The following is a 21,865-nucleotide window of genomic DNA, read 5'->3' on the forward strand; positions in this document are numbered from 1 at the left end:
CGCCAAAGGAGCCTGGTGGGAATCCGTTAAGGGAGCAAACTAGACCCTGGATGGGTAAGAAAGGGAGCATGCTCCATGACACGTGAGGTCTCTGTGATGCACCAGAGTGCCTGGCACCCAGCTCGAGAGCATCACTAGCTCAGGACTGAGAATGTGTTTTGTTTTGAGCTGTCACATCTATTAACAACACAGGCTGGATTAGGAAAAAAAAAAAGTTTTCATTTATTTATTGTGTGAGGAATGTGTGTATGTGGAGGTAAAAGGTAACTTGTGTAACTCAATCCCTTCTTCTACAACAAGAGTCTCGGGGCTTCGGCGAAGATAAAACACGCTTAGTAGCAAACACTCTTTACCCAGCAAACCATTTCACTGGCCCTTTTTTGTTTTGGAAACATGGTCTCATTTATCATAGACTGGCCTCCAATTTGATATACAACCAAAGATGACCCGAATTTCTGATACTTCTGCCTCTACCTCTCTGACTGCTACAGCAAGGCATAAACCAACATGCTTCATGTATACTGTTCTAGCACTCAAACCCAGCTCTTCATCCATGCTGAGTAGGCACTCTACTACCAACTGTGCTATAGCCCAAGATCAGTGGTTGACTTTTTTTTTTTTTTTTTGATGCATTGTAAATCAGTGACAACTTATAAAGCTGAACCCATTTGGCATGTAACTTGGCCTTGTCACAGTCTAAGTCCTCACCAAAACACTAACGTGTCAGGGAACGGCAGGTGGAAGCCTGTTACAGGCTATGAATTTTGAGATACAGCAATATACATGCTCAGACAGGTGACTAGAGAAGCAAGATTCTCTTCCGCCTGCAATTACTTTCTCCATTCAGGCCTCCTGTCCCTACTTTAGCACTCACTGGATAGAGGGCCAATTTAGTCACAGTGCAATGGTTTATTTATAAGTCTCTACTGGGTGCAGGAAAAGCAGTCTACCTGCAATTACAGTACCCTAAAATACGATGATGTTGTTTTCCTAATGTAAAAGACTTAGGAAAAGGCAACATTCTTGCTAAAAGCTCAAAAATGAAAGGTTGGTCATTTACAATTGTAAGATAGTGTCTCATGTAGCTCAGGCTAGCCTGTACTTCTTGTGGTTTAACTTCTAGTTACTTTGGGGGTTGGATGTACTGGCACACACCTTTAGTGTCAGCAATCAGAAGTCAAAGTTCTGGCCCAGCCAGTGCTACATAAAAATTCTTTTTTTTTTAAAACATTGTTAGCATTTTTAAATTATTATTCAAAAGAACATATAACTATGATTCTTATTAACTTTTCTGAATATTTTTGGTTTTGTGTTTTTGCTTTGGGTTTGGAATGCAGGGATTCTCTGTGTAGCCTTGGCTATCCTGAACTATGTAGACCAGGCTTGCCTCAAACTCACAGAGCTACATCTGCCTCTGCCTCCCAAGTGCTGGGATTACAGGTGTGTGCTACCACTGTCCAGCCGGCCGTTTTGTTGTTTGTTTTTCTTTTTTTAATAATAAAATATCCATTTGAGATTTTAGGACAAAAATGTGAAGGCTACGTTTTCAAAATTAAGGACTCACTACATATTCAAAGGGAAACCTCATAAATTTACTAAAATTAAGATTTGGACCACACTGCAATGTTTATGCCACAAAATTCCTTATAATAATGTTTTTGTAGTAAATATAATAATTTATGTTGTTCTACAAATATGTATTATAAATTTATTTTTATTTAATCACATTCCATGAACTGGATTTATAGGTATTTTAAAGTGTTGAGAGTTTATTTTTGTAATCCAACAACTCTATCCAAAAATGCAGAAAATTTTTCTGGCTGGCCAGGAGGATAACATTTCAGTGTTGATAAATCCATTGACTGTAACAGCTCAAGAAGTGTACTGCAGGTACAGTAGAAGAGATGTCCTTCTTTGTGCAGCTGCTTTGCCAATTCAAATTGATGATTGTTCATTAATTTTTCATTTACAACTACCACAAGTGGCTTGCCTTTTTCCAGACTCTCCAAACAGCTTCCAGCACCTGCGTGGCTGACAACAAGATCTGCTTCCTGAAGGTCTTCTTTCAAAGAATCCTTATACCTGTAAACATCCAGGGTGAATGACTCAGTACTGAATGGTTCGGGAACCACTGTGCCTCTACCAATTTGAAGGACGAGTCGGTTGTAACCGAGTCTCTTGAGAATCTGAAGGCTGTCGCGGGCGGCCACACAGGCGATGAGGTCATCAAAACTGGTGGTTCCGACTGTCACAAACACCTTCTTCATCGTGTGGGTTCCAGGTTCCTAAAAATTCTTTTAAAGTTTTGTAATTATCACAAATTGACATAAAAGTTGAAAGAACAGTACAAAAAAAAAAAAACAACAAAAAAAGCACCAAAAACATTTGCAGACCGCTATGAATAAGTTGTGAGTTTGATGTCTATTCATTCCAAATATTTTAGTATATGTTTTCCACTGTCCCACATAACTGTAATACAACTGTCAGGCTCTAAACTAACACATATTTCTACCATTTATTCTTCAAACCCCATTCTTTTTTTGCTACTTTTTCCAGCAGTGGCCTTCAAAGGAAAGCCCTGGGTCAGACTCCTGTGCCACATTTCATTGTCTCTTTGATTTGCTTTGACTTCTGCAGCCTAGAAACAGTTTTGAAGATTATACTCAGTTACTTTGCCCGATAACCCTCAAGCTAGGGTTTCTTCATTATTTGATTCAGGTCATACACCTTGGCAGATATAGCACAGAAGTAATGTTGCTTGTCTTTACATCCTAGCAGGTAACTTGGTTCTAACCTGTCCACACTGATATGTGATCAGGTATGTAGACAGTAAAGCGACTCTTCACTGTTGGTGATCAATGGGTACTTGGTGGAAAGGTACTCTGAAGCTTGAATAGCCTATCGCTCTGAGTTTATTCCTGAGTTTATACGCAAGATTTCTTATAAAATGTGTAGATGACATTGTATAAGAACCTTAGTTTTTGTTTTTTATTCAATAGGTTTTAATTCCTAACTGTCACTTCTTAGATTTTGAAAATCAAGTTATATCAAAGTTGGCCATTGGAAGCACCATCAAACTGGATCCCACATTCTTCTGCCATGTTCCTATTATTCTTCACAAAGACTTCCTTCTTGCTAATTTAGGATGTCCCAGATTTAGCTTAAACAAAATCCCAACCCCACAATCAATCATTTCTCCAAGCCAAGATTCTTTTTGGTGTGACTGGTACAGAAGTCAAGATTCTCACTGCTACTGGGGACTGATACTATTGGTGCTTATTAAAGAGATGGTTCAGCGGTTAAGAACAATGACTATTCTTCTAGAGGACCTGGGTTCGATTCCCAGTACTCACGTAGCAGCTCACAACTGTCTGTAAACTCCAAGATCTGACACCCACAGATACACATGCAAGCAAAATACCAATGCACATAAAACAAAAACAACAACAAAAAACATGGACCCACACCAGTTCTTTTTGCCTCATAACTAAGGATCAAACTCAGGGCCTTGTACATGAACAGCAAACGTTCTACCTCTCACTTATATCCCCATTCCTCCACACAAACATTTCCGTTTACTCTTTAAGAACACGGTAGGGGCCATTCGAGTTGTCTCTTCAATGGTTTCCGTAAGATTCTTCTGTACAGTGAGAGCTGCTGACTCCCAGTAAACTGAACATGCTAATTTATGTTTAACTAGTCTTTCACTGCTGTTACTAGCACAGGTCCCAGAGAGGCCTCCACCACTCTTGGGTTCTGACAGGCCACACCACACTTTCCTATGTGAAGACTTCCCCAGTCTATGAACTCTGTCTAGGCCTCCTGCACTCCTCTTCTTCTTTACTAGCATTTAGGACTGAACTACTCAGGAGGGGAAAAAAGAAAGAGAAGAGCACTTTTAAAGTTAAAAGAAAAACTCACTAATAAAGCTAAAGAAAAATAAATGATATCCATTAAACTTAAACTTGTGATCGTTCAGAGGCAAACTGAAGTTCACCTCTGCATCATCTATGAAGAACAGGTTTGCTAAGTAAATTAACAGTATAAACAAGCTTGTAACCCAGATATTTAACCTACTTAAGAAAACTAATTGTTTTTCAAGCACTTTAAAAATCACCGGGCATGTACTGGCCTTTAATTATTGTCTAATTACAAATGATTTCTATTTTCTTCATTATAGCTTTGATAAACCCTATTTGATTACATTTTAAGAGTGGCAACTTAAGCCTGATACTGTTAAGATCCTTTAAAAATGTTCATTACTTGGCTTGGTTTTATAATTAATCCTCTGAAATAAAGTTTGTATGTGTTTTTTTTTAAACCCACCAGTGAATTCTCTTCTCTTCTCTTTCTCTCTCTCGCTAATTTGACATGCAACTAAAAACAAAAAGCAAAGAAATGCTTTCAATGCCCACACAAGACCATTTTGAGGCGTCTTGTTGCATGTCAGCAGCACAAGCTTCCTCCTCCCAATACCCACGTGAATGCAGTGAAGATGGTACCCATAAAGCTATCACTACCCTCAAGGCTTACTGGTTCCTACTAGTTGCATCCTTATTTTATCTAAGACATACCATTTCACAAAACAGGATTTTGCCTCCAGACCATGAGATTCAATCTCGGTGATGGCTTTTACGTATTAATACTTCAACTTCTCGTGAAAAAATATTAGGATTTTTCATCTGACAGATATCATATTTTTAAAACCCACCAGGGGCAAGCAATTTAAAAATCAAAGGACAGCTAAGATATTTCAAGCACATAATCTCAACAGAAAACACTTGGATCTGGAATGTATCTAAAAACTGCAAGCAAATAATGCTAGATGATATGCTTGCTTTCTATTTTCAATATTTGTCGAAAGTTTCTTGGAAAGTTTTTCTTTGTTGTTTCTTTTAAAGCCATGTGATCACGAATAGTAGTTCATATCTGCAATCTCTAGGAGGCAAAGACAATATTATGCAAGTTCAAGGCTAGTCTAGTTTACCAGGGGAGTTCTAGGCCAGCCAATGCTACATAGCAACAGAAGACTGTGTCTCCAGAAAAGGGCATGACACACATGTAAATTTTTTTTGTTAGAAAAATAGAAGAGTGGCATTCCTTCAAAACTGCCACAAAAAACAAAACAAAACACCCAAGTATTAAAAATATTAAAAGAATGCACACAAAATGCAGAGGTACCAAAAAGAACCACTGTGGCCTCCACAAACCATTCTTTCTCCATTCAGAATGCTAAGGCTTCTGACCAGCTTATAGGAAGACTTAAAGGTGTCTCCCTGGGCTCACAGAGGGTCTAGTGGCAAAGCACAGGCCTCAGGTACAAATGAAAGCACAGGGCCGCAGACTAACTTCCTTATACAACAGCCAGGTCCATGAGTTCTCCAGAAGGGCCTGGTCAAGCCACTAACCACAAAGGAGCACTCTCCCTGAACAGTACATAGACTTCTGTTGGGAAAAACGAAGAGCCCAACTTAGGATACAGTCGGCCCTTGGCTGTTAGTATCTGTGGGAGCTGGTTCGTGCACCAACATCCAAGGACACTCAAACTAGGACTGAGCGTAGTATTTGTGTGTGACCTATGAAGCAGTATTTGCACATAACCTATGTTCAGGACATCCTCCTGCACGGGCTTCAAGTCATCTCCAGATCACTTACAATACCCGGCATGATGTAACTGCTACGCAAACTGAATAGCTGTCATACTGTATTGTTTAGGAAATAATGATTAAGAACAAAAAGCTCTGCACTGCTGTCTCAAGAGCAGACTGAACCTGGAGTGGTGATGCCTTTAATCCTAGTACTCCTGAGGCAAAGGCAGGCATATCTCTGAGGTCAAGGCCGGCCTTGTCTACATAGCAAGCTCTAGGACAGCCAACGCTACATAGTTGAGACCCTATCTTAAAGAGTATAGAAACATATTTTAAAGTACAGAGGGGAACAGTCCCTGGTCCCCTTCCACATTCTTCTAAATATTTCTTTTATAGAATAGCTGGTCCAGAAATTTTAAGAAGCCACTGAAAGTTACTTGGCCTGAGATAGTCCTCTCCAACTGCCTTCCCACATCACAGAATATCAGTGCTTAAGAACCCAAACTCAACAGCCAAGGCTGCTGGGATCACTTCCTAAGTAACCACTTATTTAAGCTATGTAAAGGCCTGTCAGAAACAGCCTGCCTGGTTCCCAGAACAATCACAGAGGGAGCACCTGAGCTTGCCCTTCCCATGGATGAAGTTCTGCCTCCTCCTTTCCTATTCTTTCAGGCTATCGTATACTCGTGGTTTTTATTTTATTCTTGGCCGAAGCACCCATGAACATGTCCACACCCACACCACTAGTTATCCTACGCTACCTTTCCAAGCAGATCTTCTTTGGACTCAGGTAACTTCAATTGTTTTTCATCTTGACACACCAGCAGAGAACCCTACGCGTCCATAGCAATTACCAGTAGAGGCTGCTCCCTCCTCAGTGGGGCTTTGGAGCTGGCAGAGTGTTCTTTAGTCTTTTTCTTGCCTCCTTTTCCACTTAACACTTCACCTCCTATTTAACAGAGCCAGTGAATCCCCCCAGAGAAGCCTCCCCCCCCAGTAATCTTTCCCTGGTTCCAAACGACATTTCTCTCTAGGGCTAACTGGTCCCATGCCCAGGTCTTTCCTCTGACTCACTCTCTCCCGTGCTCAGATTAATGACTTCAGGATTTACTTTTATTATTCTTTTATGTGAACATGCGTGCACATGTTTGCTTAAATACACGCAGAATCCAGAAGGTGGTACTGGATCTGCTGGAGCTGGAGTTACAGGTGGTTGTGAACCACACAATGTGAGTGCTGGAAGCTGAGCCCAGGTCTTCTGAGAGAGTAGCAAGCCTTCTTAATGGCTGGGCCATCACTCTAGCTCCAGGTTAGCAACTTTAACAAGTGCCCTTTTAGATACAGGCTCTGTTCATGGGTGATGGACAGACAGATACCTTTGGTGCCTTTAGACCTGTCTACTTTCTTTCTTAGAGCTTTCCCATTCATAAGAATAAAAGCCCAACAAGGGTAGGAATTTTTAAAAATTCATTTCTGCTCACAGTTTTATCCATAGATACTAGCACAGCTCCTAGCATACATACAACACTCAGGAAACACTGATGAGTGTTAAGTCATCCTGGATTCGCTTACCCACTCAACAACACCGCGAACTCACTGGTGTCGGAGGCTGTGTAGCTGCTAGGTAACAGAACAAGTTCTGGTTCTGAACCTGCTCAAAGTAATGGCAAGAAGAGATCTGAGTGTGGAGTACAAAGAAGTGGCAAGCATGATGAGCAATGGGTCCTAGAAGCATCCGAGCATTAGGGGCTCACCTTGCCGTACCCCTAGACGCTGGGACCTGATGTCATTCTTTCTCTCTCCAGCCCCTTCCTGTCTGGGTTTCTCTTGCACCAGCCTCTCCCCTGTTCCTACCAGTCTCCTCGTATAAGCTGAGAGCTCCCAACCTTGCTCTAGCTCCAGTACCTTCCTTTGTCTTCTTAGATCACATTACCCATCCAGCACAGGTAAAACATGTCCAAAGCTTAATGTATACCTCTTTCCCCAGATCACAACTTGCTTCCTTCCCTGGCCTGGGGTATGCACAACCCAGCCCTGTCCTTACCCTCTCCTGTAGACTATACCCCACAAGAGCCTCTAGAAAATGGTCTTTCCATCTTTCTAGCCACTGCCCAGCCACTCCTCTTGCTTTTTCACTTGTCTATCCATAATCTTTCCCCTTCATCAGATCCTCAACATGAACATCAGTTCAGGCAAGCTAATTTTTTAAAAACCTGCTTTCTTTAAAATCCAGGTTTTTTTTAAATTATAAAATGCACCAAAACACATCTCTAGGTGGGTGAGGTGATGTATGCCTACAATCTCAGCACTCAGGAGACTGAGGTAGGAGAGTCACAAGTTTCAGCTGCCTTGGACTACAGTGTGTTCTAGGGCAGCCTGAGTGTTAAGATCCTATGTCAAAAAAACAAGTGGGGCAGGGGAGAGAAACACTAAACCACTCTTCCAGTCCTCCAGATAGCCAATGCTGAATCCCACAAGCACCCCACCCACCTCCTTAACTCTTTCCCTTATGACAGTTCTTCCTCTGCTTGAAATGCTAGTGAAAACAAAAAAATGAGAGCCAACAGTATACTAAATACTTGAAAACAAAACTCTTATGTAACCCCTAGAGCAACTTCCTGAGGTGTCACCGTCCCAGTAACTTAGGAAAGCTGAGACACACAGCAATGTGACTTGCCCAATCTTGGGGTAACTGCACATACAGCAGCCCTGACTTCAGAACCTCATTTCTGTTTAGCTACTGGAAAGGCTCAAGCAGTAGGATTTTAAGTTTAAGGTCTTTATGATAAGCAATACCGCTGCAAGTGGCTGATAGTGTCAAAACGGCAGGATGGCGAGCTTGCTGGCTAGGGCCTGAATTACTGGAGTGAAGTGCACCAAGAAACATTTTATCTTTTAGAGGGATATAGGGACAACTAATGTGGAACTGCCAGAATTAAGGTCTTTGTCACTTCAAATGTAGCAGTGGAAGACAGAAATTAAAATTAAAACATAATATGTTGTAAACTCTGCCATGCCAATATCCATAATTCATTAGGGGTAACAAGAAGGCTAGCTAAAGCATACATAAGGTTCAGTCTTTAATCCTAGCACTCAGGAAGCTGAGGCAGGAAGAAACTAGGAGCCTAGCTAGCCTGGGATACAGAGCAAAACCCTGTCTCAAAACCAAAAAACTGCGTTGGTAAAAAGGCTCAGATATTAAGGCTTGCTATTAAGCCTAGGGACTGAGCTGGATCCCCAGAACCAACAAGCTAGAAGAGAGGGGGACCTCCCTTATCAGTGGACTTGGGGAGGAGCATGTGTGAAGAAGGGGGAGGGGAGGAGGGAGGGGCTTTTGGGGGGATACAAAGTGAATAAAGTGTAATTAGTAAAAAAAAAAAAAAAAAAAGATAGAAGAGAATCTCCTCCTCCAAGTTGTTCTCTGACCACACATGCACACTATAGCAGGCATGTATGTTTGCCTGTGTGCACATACACAAACAAACAAATGAAATAAAGTCTGCAGTATTAGTTTTATAACCTACCTGCCACTTTTACATAATCACTATAAGCACATATCTCACTGAATCAGATAAACTTTGCTATAGTATAAGTAAATAAACTAACAAATAAGGAAAGCAAGCAAGCTAGCTTTGCCATGGTTTCTTCACTTAGTTTCTTCTAGATTCTACTTGCTTGGTAAATAATGGGGTTCATTTTTCCCCACTTTTGTCTTACACAATGTGAATGGTTATCTGCTCATACTTTAGTCAGGGAAAACAAAGTAATTGTGATACATCTTGAGTTTATCTGTAATTAAGGTGCAGTTCCCAAATGTTAATCTTGAGTGTCTATGCTGGCCAATGAGAGGGAAGGGAAAAGAGCAGCCAGTGTAGGTTTCTTCACATTCCTATATCACAAATCTATACACAATTTAATGAAATGCCTCTTAGTCCGAAACTACCCATACATTTACTATTGTTATTATTATTATTTACTTTAGGATGATGGTAATAGTGGTGCGTTTTACCTGGCAACTTTATACCAGTGACTCATGTTGGAGCTTAACATGCCCTTCCCCACCCCTCCATCCCCGCTTCTCTTTCCCTTCCTTTCGTTTAATTATTTTTGCAGCAATACTCCTGCTTCGGCCTCTGGAGTGGAAGGATTACAGGCATGAGCCACCAATCAAAATTGTCTTATTTAAAATTCCTGTTCAACAGCCAGGCAGTAGTGGTACACACCTTTAACCCCAGCACTCAGGAAGCAGAGGCAGGCAGATCTCTAAGTTTGAGGACAGCCTGACAGAGTGAGTTCCAGGACAGCCAAGACTACACAGAGAAACACTGCCTTGAAAAACCAAACCAAGAAGAAACAAAACAAAAAAATCAAAAATATGAGCACTTTAAAATATCACTTATACTCTGCCTATACACTGTCATTATAAACAAAGTCAGCCTACAGCAACCAAAGGTTAGTTTAATGCAGCATAATTGAGAGGGCCCCTCCTTGCGGAAGGCACAAGCAGAACTATTAGTACCACCACCACCAACAACAACAATAAACTAGTGAAGAAAAATGAACAGTCATCTTGAACATATCTGAAGGCAGACTGTTTTCAGAGATGAGGTGTCATGAAATCTGGGAAAGGTGGCAATGGTGTCTTCTCTCTTCCCAAAACTATGGCAGTACTTTCTGCAAGGTTTTCCAAGAATATACACCAGTAGGGATTTAAGAAGTGTTTCCTACCTAAATTTCTTTGAAAATATGGCTGGGAGATGCAGCACCCCTCTTAGCTATCAAAAATCCATGGATGCTCACTCATAAAATGATGTACTTGTGTATAACCTACATACATGCTCACACACCCTAGTAAACCACCTCTAGATTACAAACTTGCTTAAATGCAGTTTCTTTAAAAATTATTTTGATGCACAGACACGGTAGGTGTGGCATCCTGAGCTCCAGAGGAAATGTGTATTTCCATGTCTTGTGTGTGTAACTGGCCTGCCTGGCAGGAATAGGGATATTTTAAAGAGACAAGAGCAGCCTTCCCTTTAACTATCAGACTATTAAAAACAAGGCACTCTAGGGAGTTGTGTTCACCAGCAAGCCCATGCTGAGAGGGAAAATGCTAAAGCCTGGGGCTAGCCAGGTGGGAACTTATCTCCTACAAAGAGATTTCACACAATACTAGCCAGCCAACCTTACAGCAGAGACTGAGATGAAGGGTCCTGGCCATGACTGCTTAGCTATGCGTACCTGTGGCCTTTTACCTAGACCTAAACCTCACTGCAGCACCCCAGAAAAGGGGCTGTGGTTGGGAGAGGTCACTGGATCTCTTTGTCCCTCCTTTCAATGTGCCCACACTGAATGACTCTACACGGCATAAAAAGCACAGCAATTGTTTCTGTAAGCAAAACAGTAGAAGAAACAATGGCATGGAGAGGCAGCTACTAAGCACAAACCGGCTGCTCTGGACTCCTGAAAGGCAGCAATCATTTGCTGGGTCTCCAGCCTTATGGAGTAAAAGGCTTTATTTAAGTCCACCACTACATAATTTGAACAAAGGCATAAATAAATGCTCTTCTAAAGAAAAAATTGTAAGAGATTATTCTCCACATTGATTTTAAAAACACAAAGAGCTGGGTATAGGAGACCTTGCCTGTAATTGAGGCACTTAACAGTATCTTACGCCAGGAGTTCAAGAGGAGAGTCTGTCTTTTAAGAAAAAAATTAAAGTAAAACAAACTAATATTTAATAGCAGATACCCTAATCTCTTACAGGACACTCGGAAAAAATAAGCTCTTTTATGTCAACCGATAGGAAAATTGTGCAGAGCTACGCATGGTGGTGCATGTCTTTAAGCCCAGCTCCAGAGAGGCAGAGGTAGGAGGATCTCTATGAGTTCAAGGCAGCCTGGTCTACATAGCAAGTTCCAGGACACCCACAGTTACACAGAGACACCCACCTCCTTCTCAAACAACAACAACAACAACAAACAATAACACATACACACATACACACACACACACAGACCAAAAAATAAAAATAAGAGTAACCAAACAACAATTTCCGGTGCGAACAAGATTTGGTTCCGTCATTACTGATCATTACTTAGGAGCTCTGCATGGTGAGCAGCTATCAAGCTGCTCAAGTCTCTGAACCTGCTTTTTATAAACCTTAATTACCCATCTCCGGTAAATATTAGTTCTTTCTACTGATCCAGGTACCTCTACTAACCTACCATTCTCTTGACCTTCATTAAAAGTGTTTTAAATTTGCACTTGTGTACTCTCGTATGCCTTTTCACATGTAAGGGTGCAAGACTGGCCTCTTCCACTCTCAAACTTTACCCACAGGCTAGGCCTGCAAGTGTTCAGAGGAGTACTCACCCTGGGAAAGGCTGTGCTAGGTGAAGCCATTTGGGAAATTTAGAAGTGCACAGCACCACAAACGGCCTGCTTTGCTTTGCATAACCCTCAAGTGGCTACTTCAGCATCCACTGCAGCAACAACATGTGGCTGGTGCCGCTCAAACGCCATTTCGTACAAACACTGACAGTTATCTGCATTACTGCAAAAATTTCCTATGCTAGGGAAGGACTATTTTTTCATGAGAAAGTAGTAAATTTTATGGAATCTAAATACAGACCAACTATTTCCAATGAAAATGTTATATTCAAACTGCAATGTGTTCTACCTGTGAAGTACACACCAGATTTCAGGCTTAGAATGAAAGACAGTAAGACATTTCATTAGGTTTAGATCAATTATACACTAAAATGATAATATTTTACACATGCTGGGTTAAACAAAACAGTGTTCAAATTAATTTCACCCTTACCTGTTTGTCTTCTATCTCCCCTGAACTGTGCTGGCATCATATAACGATTCCCCAACTGTTCCTGCTGGAGCACCTCTCAACACCAGCTTGGGAACAGTGCCATTACCAGATACCTTCTTTCGGCCCAGCATCTGAAACTGCTGGCCACTCCCGCGATGAATTGAAAACTCCTGCCCTCATCCTTGGTGTCTATGACTGTCCACCTTTCTCTGAATTCTTCCCAGGTCCTCTTTCTCTTCCTGTCCCCATTCCTTTTCTTTTCTGTTGTTTGGGTGAGGGTGACCTCAGCCACTATCACTTCAACACGGAAGCTATCCAACTCCTCGGCATTCTGACTTCGTTCCCAGGCTGCAGCTCCACAGGGCCAGTTTTCGGCCAACAGTTCTATCTCAGGGCCTACAACTTCCTCAACTCTCTATGCCAGGAGAGATTCACTGTATAGAGGACTCTGATCATTCACCTGGGAAATCTAGAGCCTGCCCTTTTACAGTCCCAAGGTCAAGCTCATTTAGAGCAAGGCCTTTACACCACAGTCCTTTCACCAAACTCTTTTCTTCTTCTTCTTTTTCTTAGACAGGGTTTTTCTGTGTAACCCTGAATGTCCTCCTGGACCTCAGATATCAGCCTGCCTCTGCCTCCTGCATGCACCACCACCGCCAGGCTCACCAAACTCTTGCAATTGGCCTACAGGATTCCAAATCCTCTCCCACCAACTCCCTTATGCTCAGCACTATCCTCTGTGCCTACTGTTGTTTCCTCTGTCACCAAGCTTACAGATCTCTCCATTCAGGGCCTAAGAGCACTGTGAACTGCTCAGCGGGCACCCAGTTCCTCCTTACCTCACCAACCTCCAACCAACCTTGTACAGCCTTGTACCCTGCTCCTTCAAGCTACAATGGCCAGCCTTCAAAGTTCCCTGAGCCCAATTTTGCCCAACCTTAAGGCTCTGCTTCTATGCAAAGTCCTCACAGCCCAGTTCAAGTCAGTGTTCCTCCTCTCTCAGATGCTCTCGTCTGCCAGGGTTGTGCACACCTTTGATCCCAGGACTCTAAGGCAGGGGCAGGCAGGTCTGAGTCCTTTTTAAATTTATTTTTGTCTTCCCCTACTCCCACCCCGAGACAGGGTTTCTCCGTGTAGCCTTGGCTGCCCTGGACTCACTTTGTAGACGGGGCTGGCCTCCAACTCACAGCGATCTGCCTGCCTCTGCCTCCTGAGTACTGGGATTACAGGTGTGCACCATAGCGCCTGGCCTGATCTCGGAGTTCAAGGGCAGCCTGCTCTACAAACTGCGTTTCGAGACGGCACAGGGATACACAGAGAAACCCTGTCTTGAAAAACAAAACAAACCCTCGTAGTACTATGACCACTGTAGTGGTAATGGGGCTATATGGCTTTTATCTTCTTCTTTCTGGGTTGGGGGTGGGAGGAGGTTTGAAGACAGGGTTTCTCTGTGTAGCTCTGTCCTCAGATTCAGAGATCCATTTGCTTCTGCGTCCAGAGTGCTGGGATTAAAGGTGTGCACCGCAACAGGCTGGCTGGCCTCTATCTTTAAAAAACAATGTCTCCTACCACCACTGTGCCTTATACTGTATAATATGGGTGTGCCATCTTTGGACAGCTTACCATGGAAAGCAGTTTAAGAAGGATTTTGAAAATTTGAAACTACCAAGGATTCTTAAATCTTTAACTCAGGCTAGACCTCTAATTTCTGCAGATCTTTATTTAAAAGTCACAAAGTAAAATAACTCCAAAACTAAATTCATGACCTCAACCTCATATCTGCCTCTCTCTCATCTAGATGGACCCTCGCTCAGCGAATCATACTTACTGTTCCGAACAGGAGCCCAGCCCAGAGTCTGTTTAGTTTTCCCAAATGTCCCTGGGAATCACCTATTTCTTCCCAACTCTGTGTCAATTCTGGCTACACCACCTGGAATATTCTTGTATCAGATGGTCAGAATGGTCACATGTGCTGCCCTCTGGGCCATTCCCCAAACCCAGTCTAAACAAGTGACACTCCTGCCTAGAACCTTTCCAACTGCTCATGAGAAACAGACTTCTCACACAGTTGACAAGACTCCACTGCTTCCTGCCAAGGCTTAACTTAACTTTCATTCTCCATTTCCCAAATCATCTCTCTCCTTAAGCATATTTACACCCCAACAATAATGACCACATATGCTATATAAAACTCCCCAAATATGCCAGTGTCTGCTCCTGCAACATGCAGGGCCTTTGTACAAGCTTACTTTCATGATCTTACTTTGTAATCAAAAAAACATTCTGAACCTGCCAGCCTCCTCACTTAGATTCTTTCTAATTCAGCACTAGTGCCTAGAGAAAAATTTCATATTTTGTTGTTTTTACAACACATACAATTATATATACTAACTCATAATGACATTATCATACGTGTTCATAATGTATTTTGATCATATTCACCACCCCTCTTTCATCTTGTTCCCACTCCAGTTCCAATTCTCTTCCTCTTCCCAACTATCTCTCCATCTTCTTTCATGAGCTGCTCTGCTTTGACACTCAATGAATTTTATTTGGATTGCTCACAGGAGCATGTGTGAAGGAGGGTTTCTTTACAGGAAGACCGGCAGCTTACCAGGGGCTACACAACACACACACACACACACACACACACACACACAAACTCACACTGAATATGTATGTGTGTGCACATAAGTCTTCAGGGAGGGATGAGGCCCCCAAAAAGCCTTTCCTGGTTCCATGTCAGAATGTTCTCAAATAGAATCTTGGGTGGGCAATCATGTTTATGCTCTGTGAGTTCAACAGGTAGTCAGCCATATCATGCCCAGAAGTCTGCATTCTATACTCCTCCATGCTTTCTCCAGTTCTTATACTCCTTTTGCCCCCTTTTCCAAGATGCTCCCTAGACGTTAGAGGGAAAGTCACAGATGTCTCACTTATGGCTGTGAATTCAATAGTCACTTATCCTCATTATCTGACCAGTCAATGTGTCTCTGCAGTCATGGAGACCACTGTAAAGAAGCAGGCTCTCTGCCTACAGCGGACAGCTATGAGCATACCCACAGTTATTGGAAAGCAGTTTGACAGGCATACCATGTTCATTTAGCAAGCAACAGCAGTGCCTATGACCTTCTCAACCATACTCTTTTGATCAGATATGAATTCCTCCCCTGTGGATCAGAACAGGCATCAATCAAATCAATCAGAAAGCAGCTGGTTACCACATACTTTCTATGATGCTAATATTTTAATACTTGGCATGTACTCACCGATTATTTGCTGTATTAATGATTAAATAGACAGTATTTTTTCCCCAAGACAGGGTTCTCTGTGTAGCCTTGCTGTTCTAGACTCACGTTGTACAACAGGCCTCAAACTCAAAGAAATCCGCCTGCCTCAGCCTTCCAGAGTGCTGGGATTATAGGTATGTGCCACTGCGCCTAAACAATATTATGTTTAAAATAAAATCCAAGACTACAGGGAATGGTGGCACTAGCCTGTAATCCCAGCACTCAGGGAAGAAGTGGCAGGCAGATAGCTGTGAATTAGAGGCCAGCCTGATCTACAAAGTGAGGTTAGGACAATCAAGGCTACATAGAGAAACCTATATGGAAAAAAAAAAATCCAAGATTAAAGAGTAAAAGCCGTTTCTATGGCATTTGTATAAATTCAACAGCATTTTATAAAGTGGACAACTGACCTGTATTTGTATTTAATACATCTTCTGAGTAAAAAATAAATAAATAAAAGTAGTAATAATTAGATTAAATATGCTTTATGTTTATATGCATGGACTCAAAATATTAAAAATGAAATGGGATACTACAGTTTACATTCTCCTTTGTCTTGTCAACTCTACAATAATTCCTGTAATATTACCTAAAAACTTCTGATAAAAACAGAACATATGAAAAGCAGCCAAGAAAACATTCACAGGAGTAGAGCTGGAAGAAAATGAATATGGAGACCACATCAGCCAGGGATGGTGGCACACTCCTGTAACCTCAGCAATCTTACAGAAGAGGAAGGCAGATCTCTGAGTCTATGTACCAAGTTCCAGGTTAGCCAGAACTATATAGTGAGACCCTGCCTCTAAATAAATGCAACCAATCAATAAAATATAAATAACAGATTACCTTAAGAAAGAGAAGGAAATAACATCAAAACACAGGATATGGGGACTTTGCTTGTCCCCTCACTCCCTGAGCAAACCTCATGACCCTAGTGGTCACCAGAAAGCACAGAAGCCATTTGCAGGCTATAAGGGCCCCTTCCTGGTTAATTTTAGGCAACGTGTCGCACACCTGTAATCCATACACTATGGAGGCCATGGCAGGAAGACTGTCACAAGTTCCAGGCCAGTCTAAGCCACAGATTATGATCATGTCTTTACAGTGACCTTACACTTAGGTCTAACTCAAATAATTACAACAAACAAACAAACAAACAAACAAACACCAAGCCAATCTTCTATACAAAGCTACAGCTGCCTCCAAACCTTTGCTCCTCCTGCCTTACCTCTGGGTGCTGCAATCATAAATACATACCATTGTGCCCTACTCTCAAAGACGTTTACTCATGAGCACCTCCTCTTGGTCTAGGCTCTGGCAACAGAGCAGTACGCAGGTTTCTCTATACTTGCTATTCTGGAAAGGTTATTTTGTGTAGTGTCTCATACACAAGCAGTATATAATTATACTTTGGTGAAATGATTAAGGGGAATTAAAGCAAAACAAAGGCTGTTACAGAGTTAACTTGGAAGGCAACTGAGACAACTCAAAAGGTAAGTTTGAAGAGATTTTGTAGAACTATAGAAAACAAAAGGACAAGATTACCATGACAAACTTTAAATGCAAATCTCCAGAACAGCAGTTCTTAACCTGTGAGTAGAGACCCCTTTGGAGGGGGGCAGTAAGGACCCTTTCACAGAGGTCACTTAAGACCTTAGGAAAACACATATATTTACGTTACAATTCATAACAGTAGCAAAATTACAATGAAGTAGCAAGGAAATAATTTTATGGTGTGTGTGTGGGTCCCCACAACATGAGGAACTGTATGAAAAGATTGCAGTGTTAGGAAGGTTGAGAACCGCTGCTCTAGAACTAGCAGAAAGAAAAACTACCACCCATCCCGAGATTATCAGTAAAGGAAATTGTAGAATTTTATCCTACACACAAGCTATGCCAGATACCAAGTAGCTGGCTGTTTAAAGTTAACGGAGGTCAAAATTCTTAGATTCCCTTAGCATGTACGTCAGGATATAAGGAATGATTGCTGGAGAAATATATAAAAGAAGGAAAAAGAACATTTATCCCTCACGGGTTAAATCCCTCTTGAGGCGAAGTGACTTCAAGTCACTCCAGCTACTCCGCGGTTTTAAGCATAAGAAGCAGGTGAGACAAGAGGGATTAGGATAAATCCAGGAACAATACTATACTGGGAAACAATTAGCTTATGGTGTTACCTCTCCAGCCAATGCTCGGAGACCCCATCTTGAAATAGTAAATTCCACTTAAAGTCTAATATCTAAATGATGACTAACAACTAACAAAGGGACAATTATCTGAGTTCTCCAAATAAGGGCTTGCAATGAAAACACTCGGGTACCTCTGTGGCCAGGTACTTGTTCTGAATGCTGCACGTATGCAACCAAGTTGAATGATTTACTGGGAGGGACCAAGTACATTCTCTATTCACCTAAGTCACTTAACCAGAGTAAACTAACTCTTGTTAAAAATAAGTATCTCTTAACTCTTCGGTCCTGGGTCATTTGGTGGCACCACTGTAACTGTTCAGCCTGTTCTGTAAACCCTAACGACTCTCATTTCAGCGTCTGGTAAAGTCAGAGTTGGAGAAGGCTCTGCCTCAATTTTTAGACATTTCTTTTTAAAGGGCTGTCCCACGAGGGACAGCAAATAGCAAAAGGCCACTCAGAGCTGAACAGCACAGTCACATTTCTACTATCTATCAAAGATGCCAATGCTTTGTGCAGAGCAGATGGAAGGCCAGAAACACTTCTGATAAATATTATCAAACGCTGTGATGGGAACCCAAGCCGTATCTTTCTGACAGGGTAGTGCAGGAGAATAATGACTTACAGCTTCAAGCCACAAGTAGCACAAGGAAAAAATGCGTGGGGGCGGAGGCTTAAGGATTATGTTTACTTTCTCCAGTAAGACACTTCCTCTGCATACACTGTGTCATTTAAAACATAAAACCACAACATTCAAGTTCTAATACAGCTGGGGTTTGCTCCTCATAGCACCAAACACATCTTTCAAGTTTTTACCTCAACAATTCATACTCTGAGCAGAAAACCTTAAAGAGGACACAGTGAAGTCCGTCCATCTGCACACTGGATGTGCTACTCATTTTTACTTGCTCTGAATTATCACGATTTGGTGAGAATAAGAATTGGCTGTGCAGGAACTTAGACCCAAAATGGCAGCTGTGCTTCAAACATTCACCAGAGCCATCGGGCTTACCATTCATGAGACCAGGTCTTGTTTATCTCGCCTCTCCACCATCTCTGGTAAAAAGTACTTATGAAAACATGTCAGTGACTGGGACAGCATTCTGCTAATGTGCTCTAATACCATTCTCCTCTCTGCCCAGGAGAGCCAACACTGCTCTGGTTCCTCTTTGCAAGAGGGAATAAACCTACCATTCACATGTTTACAGTCCACAGAAAGAAGCTGAAGGCAAAACATGGCAAGCTGAGTTTTTTCTCTCTCTTCAGCCACAACTTAGGAAACAGGAGTGAAATGAATCACCCACCAAGTAAGGCTCCAAATAATTGCTTTCATTTTCAGAGAAAACAACAAAAACCAGCTCTAATTTTCCTCAGAGCCAGCACAATGCAACCCTTCCTATCACTGAGGTAATTTCTATTAATCCAAACTGTAGAGATAATTCAGAGTCGAACGCGTCTCCCTTTCTAATGTAATGTTTCTAATTCCTTACACAAAAGCTGAATTTATGTCACCATAAAATTTACATGGAAGCCTTTAGCACTCTAGGCACTTCTCTGCTTATAACCATTACTAATATAACAACAACATTACTTTAAAAAATAATAAAATGATGGTTCTTCTGAGACAGAAGACTAATTATCCTTACGTATTCAAATGGAAAGTCTTTTTGTTAAATTAGCGTGAAAAGTCCCTTCATCTACACACAATTGGCCCAAAGAAACAGGCCATTTTCAGCACGAGAGGCCAACCCATTTTAACAGTGAATAAAGCTTTTGAAAGCACTACACACCCTCTTCCACACTGTCAAATTTTCAAAATGGTCCAGCCGTTTCCCCATTTTTTTTTAACACTTTAAGGCTCAGCTGCTTAGCATATCATAATTAGATTAATTAAAAAGGAAACAACAACCAAAAAACAAAAACTGCTCCCTTCTGATCAAAATTATTTCTATTATGCTTAATTAGCTTTAATCCAAGTCTATATATTTAATGGTGGGATATGACAATTCGATCGTCTGCATATTTTGCACGTCTTTTCTAAACTATACTTTGTAGCAGATTTAAAAGAATGGTATCTTTCTTTTGCCAATATGCCACAGCACAAATCAAGAGGACACAAATTAGGAGAAAAGAGGAAAGAAAACAAGGCTTCTCAGAGCCAAAGATGTACTGGGGGAGGGGGAGGGATTTTGTCAGGGGTTGGGGTAATTTACCCGCCACATCACAAACTACAGTCCTTTCAGCACACTAGACCGAGAGGCATTACATCACACTCTCACAATGATAGGGGGAGGTGGCCCTGAGAAAGCAAGTTTTCGGCTTTCTTTCCAGCCTGCGAGCAGGCTTCCAGAATCCTGCAATACGAGTAATGGAATTTAACTTGAGGCACTGCACTTTGAGGGTTACTAACGACCACACAGACACTCGTTTTAGGATCCTGAATGACCACTTTACAACAAATATATGTCCAAAAAGGCACATACCATACACACGCACTCAACTGGCATTAAAAATGTAACAGTAAACAAAATATTTTATTTCATGTGAAATGGAGACCAATGTATATGGAAAACTGGCAAAGAAATAATTTCTAGACAGTAAAAAGCCATTTATATCTTTAAAATAATCGTGTTTACAAGGCAGTGCTACCATTTGGTTGAAGGCACGATCAAAATAAAAGCGCATCTGGCTGCACATTTGAGAACACACACTAAGACCCAGCGCAAAGGAGCCCGCGCATTAGAGGGATGAGCCACATACTGCTTGCATTTCAAGCAGGGGAATCTATAACCCCAAATCTGTGTGTTCGGTAACCCTCCAGACCCATTTTAAAATGTATCTCACTTTAGGCTCTACACATCACCAGGAAGGATAGCCCGGTCTGAGAGAGAGAGAGACAGAGACAGAGACAGAGAGAGAAGCTTTCCCATTCTAGGGCTAGTCCTCCCGATCCTTTGTCGGCCTTAGCAGCCGAAAGAATGCAAACCCATTTATATTTATGCAAATTTTTGCAGCAGATTTAAGGGGGAGGGAGAGGTCTGTGTTTTTAAAAACCTCTTTCTAAATATCAAATTTCAATTACTCACGGCTTCGTTTATTTGCATGATAGAAATGATAAAAAGCTACATATAAACTAAAAGTGCAATTAAATCACTTCAGAATTTAAATATTTTACCAAGTCTTTTCCATTTCTAAAATGCTGAACCAAAAGTACATCACGGGCATGATTTACAGATTCGCGAAATGTCTGAAGCCAGTCTCCATGCTAGAGAAATGTCGATTTCCAACACCACTAGTGAAAACGGTTAACACGATCCATATAAATCAATTGGTTTTTAAAAATTGAAAATATTTACCAACCTCATAAAGTGCAGCAGTGCTTAAATCCAGCAAATTGAGGCATACAAGGTAGAAATGGAAATGAAAAAGGTCCAAAAAATGAATTCTTTTTGTCTATCTGTATTTTGTATTTTAAATATTCAGAAACCAGCAGAGACTCTGTCGGCCATTTTGGCTTGAACTAACTCTCTCGCTCACTCTCCCTCCTGCTCTCTCTCTCCCCCTCTGTCTCTAAAGGAAGCAGCTTTTTGTGACCTTCAAATAGAGGCGGATCACGTGACTTCGGGTAGGGTTGTCAATCAGGAAAGGGGAGGGCGCTGGAGTTGAAGCTGCCTTAAAGAGAAAGCGGCCCTTTTCCATCGGCTTTCATTTGTGCAACGCTGTTATCCTCTACTCCCGCCTACAGATACTGCATGTGAAAGTGGCAACACCATAAGGGTAACAGATGAACAAAATAGAAAAACCTTCATTGGTTTATAGAAATATGCTCAGTTGCTAACGATGCTTGCAGATCCTGGATCTGATCTTGGCTCCCTTGCTAGTTATTCTCTAGATGTTTGGGCAAGAACAGACTGGCAAGCTGCTCTTTAAAAGGGGGCTTAAACAAAGCTTTACCTAAACAAAAAGAGATTTTCG

General features: G+C 41.6%; 2 protein-coding genes across 7 annotated transcripts in view; both read right to left on the reverse strand.

The window, feature by feature from the left end:
• Positions 1-21,865, reverse strand: part of Tnrc6b (trinucleotide repeat containing adaptor 6B) — a 231,665-nt gene that overhangs the window by 118,380 nt on the left and 91,420 nt on the right. Inside the window, exon 1 of one of the 6 annotated variants that reach the window (XM_021640322.2) lies at positions 21,251-21,389. The exons of the other annotated variants lie outside the window; for them this stretch is intronic. Coding sequence (XP_021495997.1) covers positions 21,251-21,255 — 5 coding nt within the window. The 5' untranslated portion in view covers positions 21,256-21,389. Of the gene's footprint in view, positions 1-21,250; positions 21,390-21,865 lie in introns of those variants that run through there. 6 annotated transcript variants of the gene reach the window in all.
• Positions 1,748-21,388, reverse strand: LOC110550431 (UDP-N-acetylglucosamine transferase subunit ALG13 homolog). The gene is made up of 2 exons (XM_021640323.2): positions 21,251-21,388; positions 1,748-2,294 (listed from the first exon to the last, which is right to left on the reverse strand). The coding sequence occupies exon 2, from the start codon at positions 2,265-2,267 to the stop codon at positions 1,770-1,772; it is 498 nt and encodes a 165-aa protein (XP_021495998.1). The 5' UTR covers positions 2,268-2,294; positions 21,251-21,388; the 3' UTR covers positions 1,748-1,769.

Source organism: Meriones unguiculatus, chromosome 8 (genome assembly GCF_030254825.1).
Source record: "Meriones unguiculatus strain TT.TT164.6M chromosome 8, Bangor_MerUng_6.1, whole genome shotgun sequence".
NCBI classification, from domain to species: domain Eukaryota; kingdom Metazoa; phylum Chordata; class Mammalia; order Rodentia; family Muridae; genus Meriones; species Meriones unguiculatus.

What these genes read in the sequence shown, in the direction of transcription:
- LOC110550431 (XM_021640323.2), bottom strand. Translation starts at nt 2,267, where the DNA reads ATGAAGAAGGTGTTTGTGACAGTCGGAACCACCAGTTTTGATGACCTC.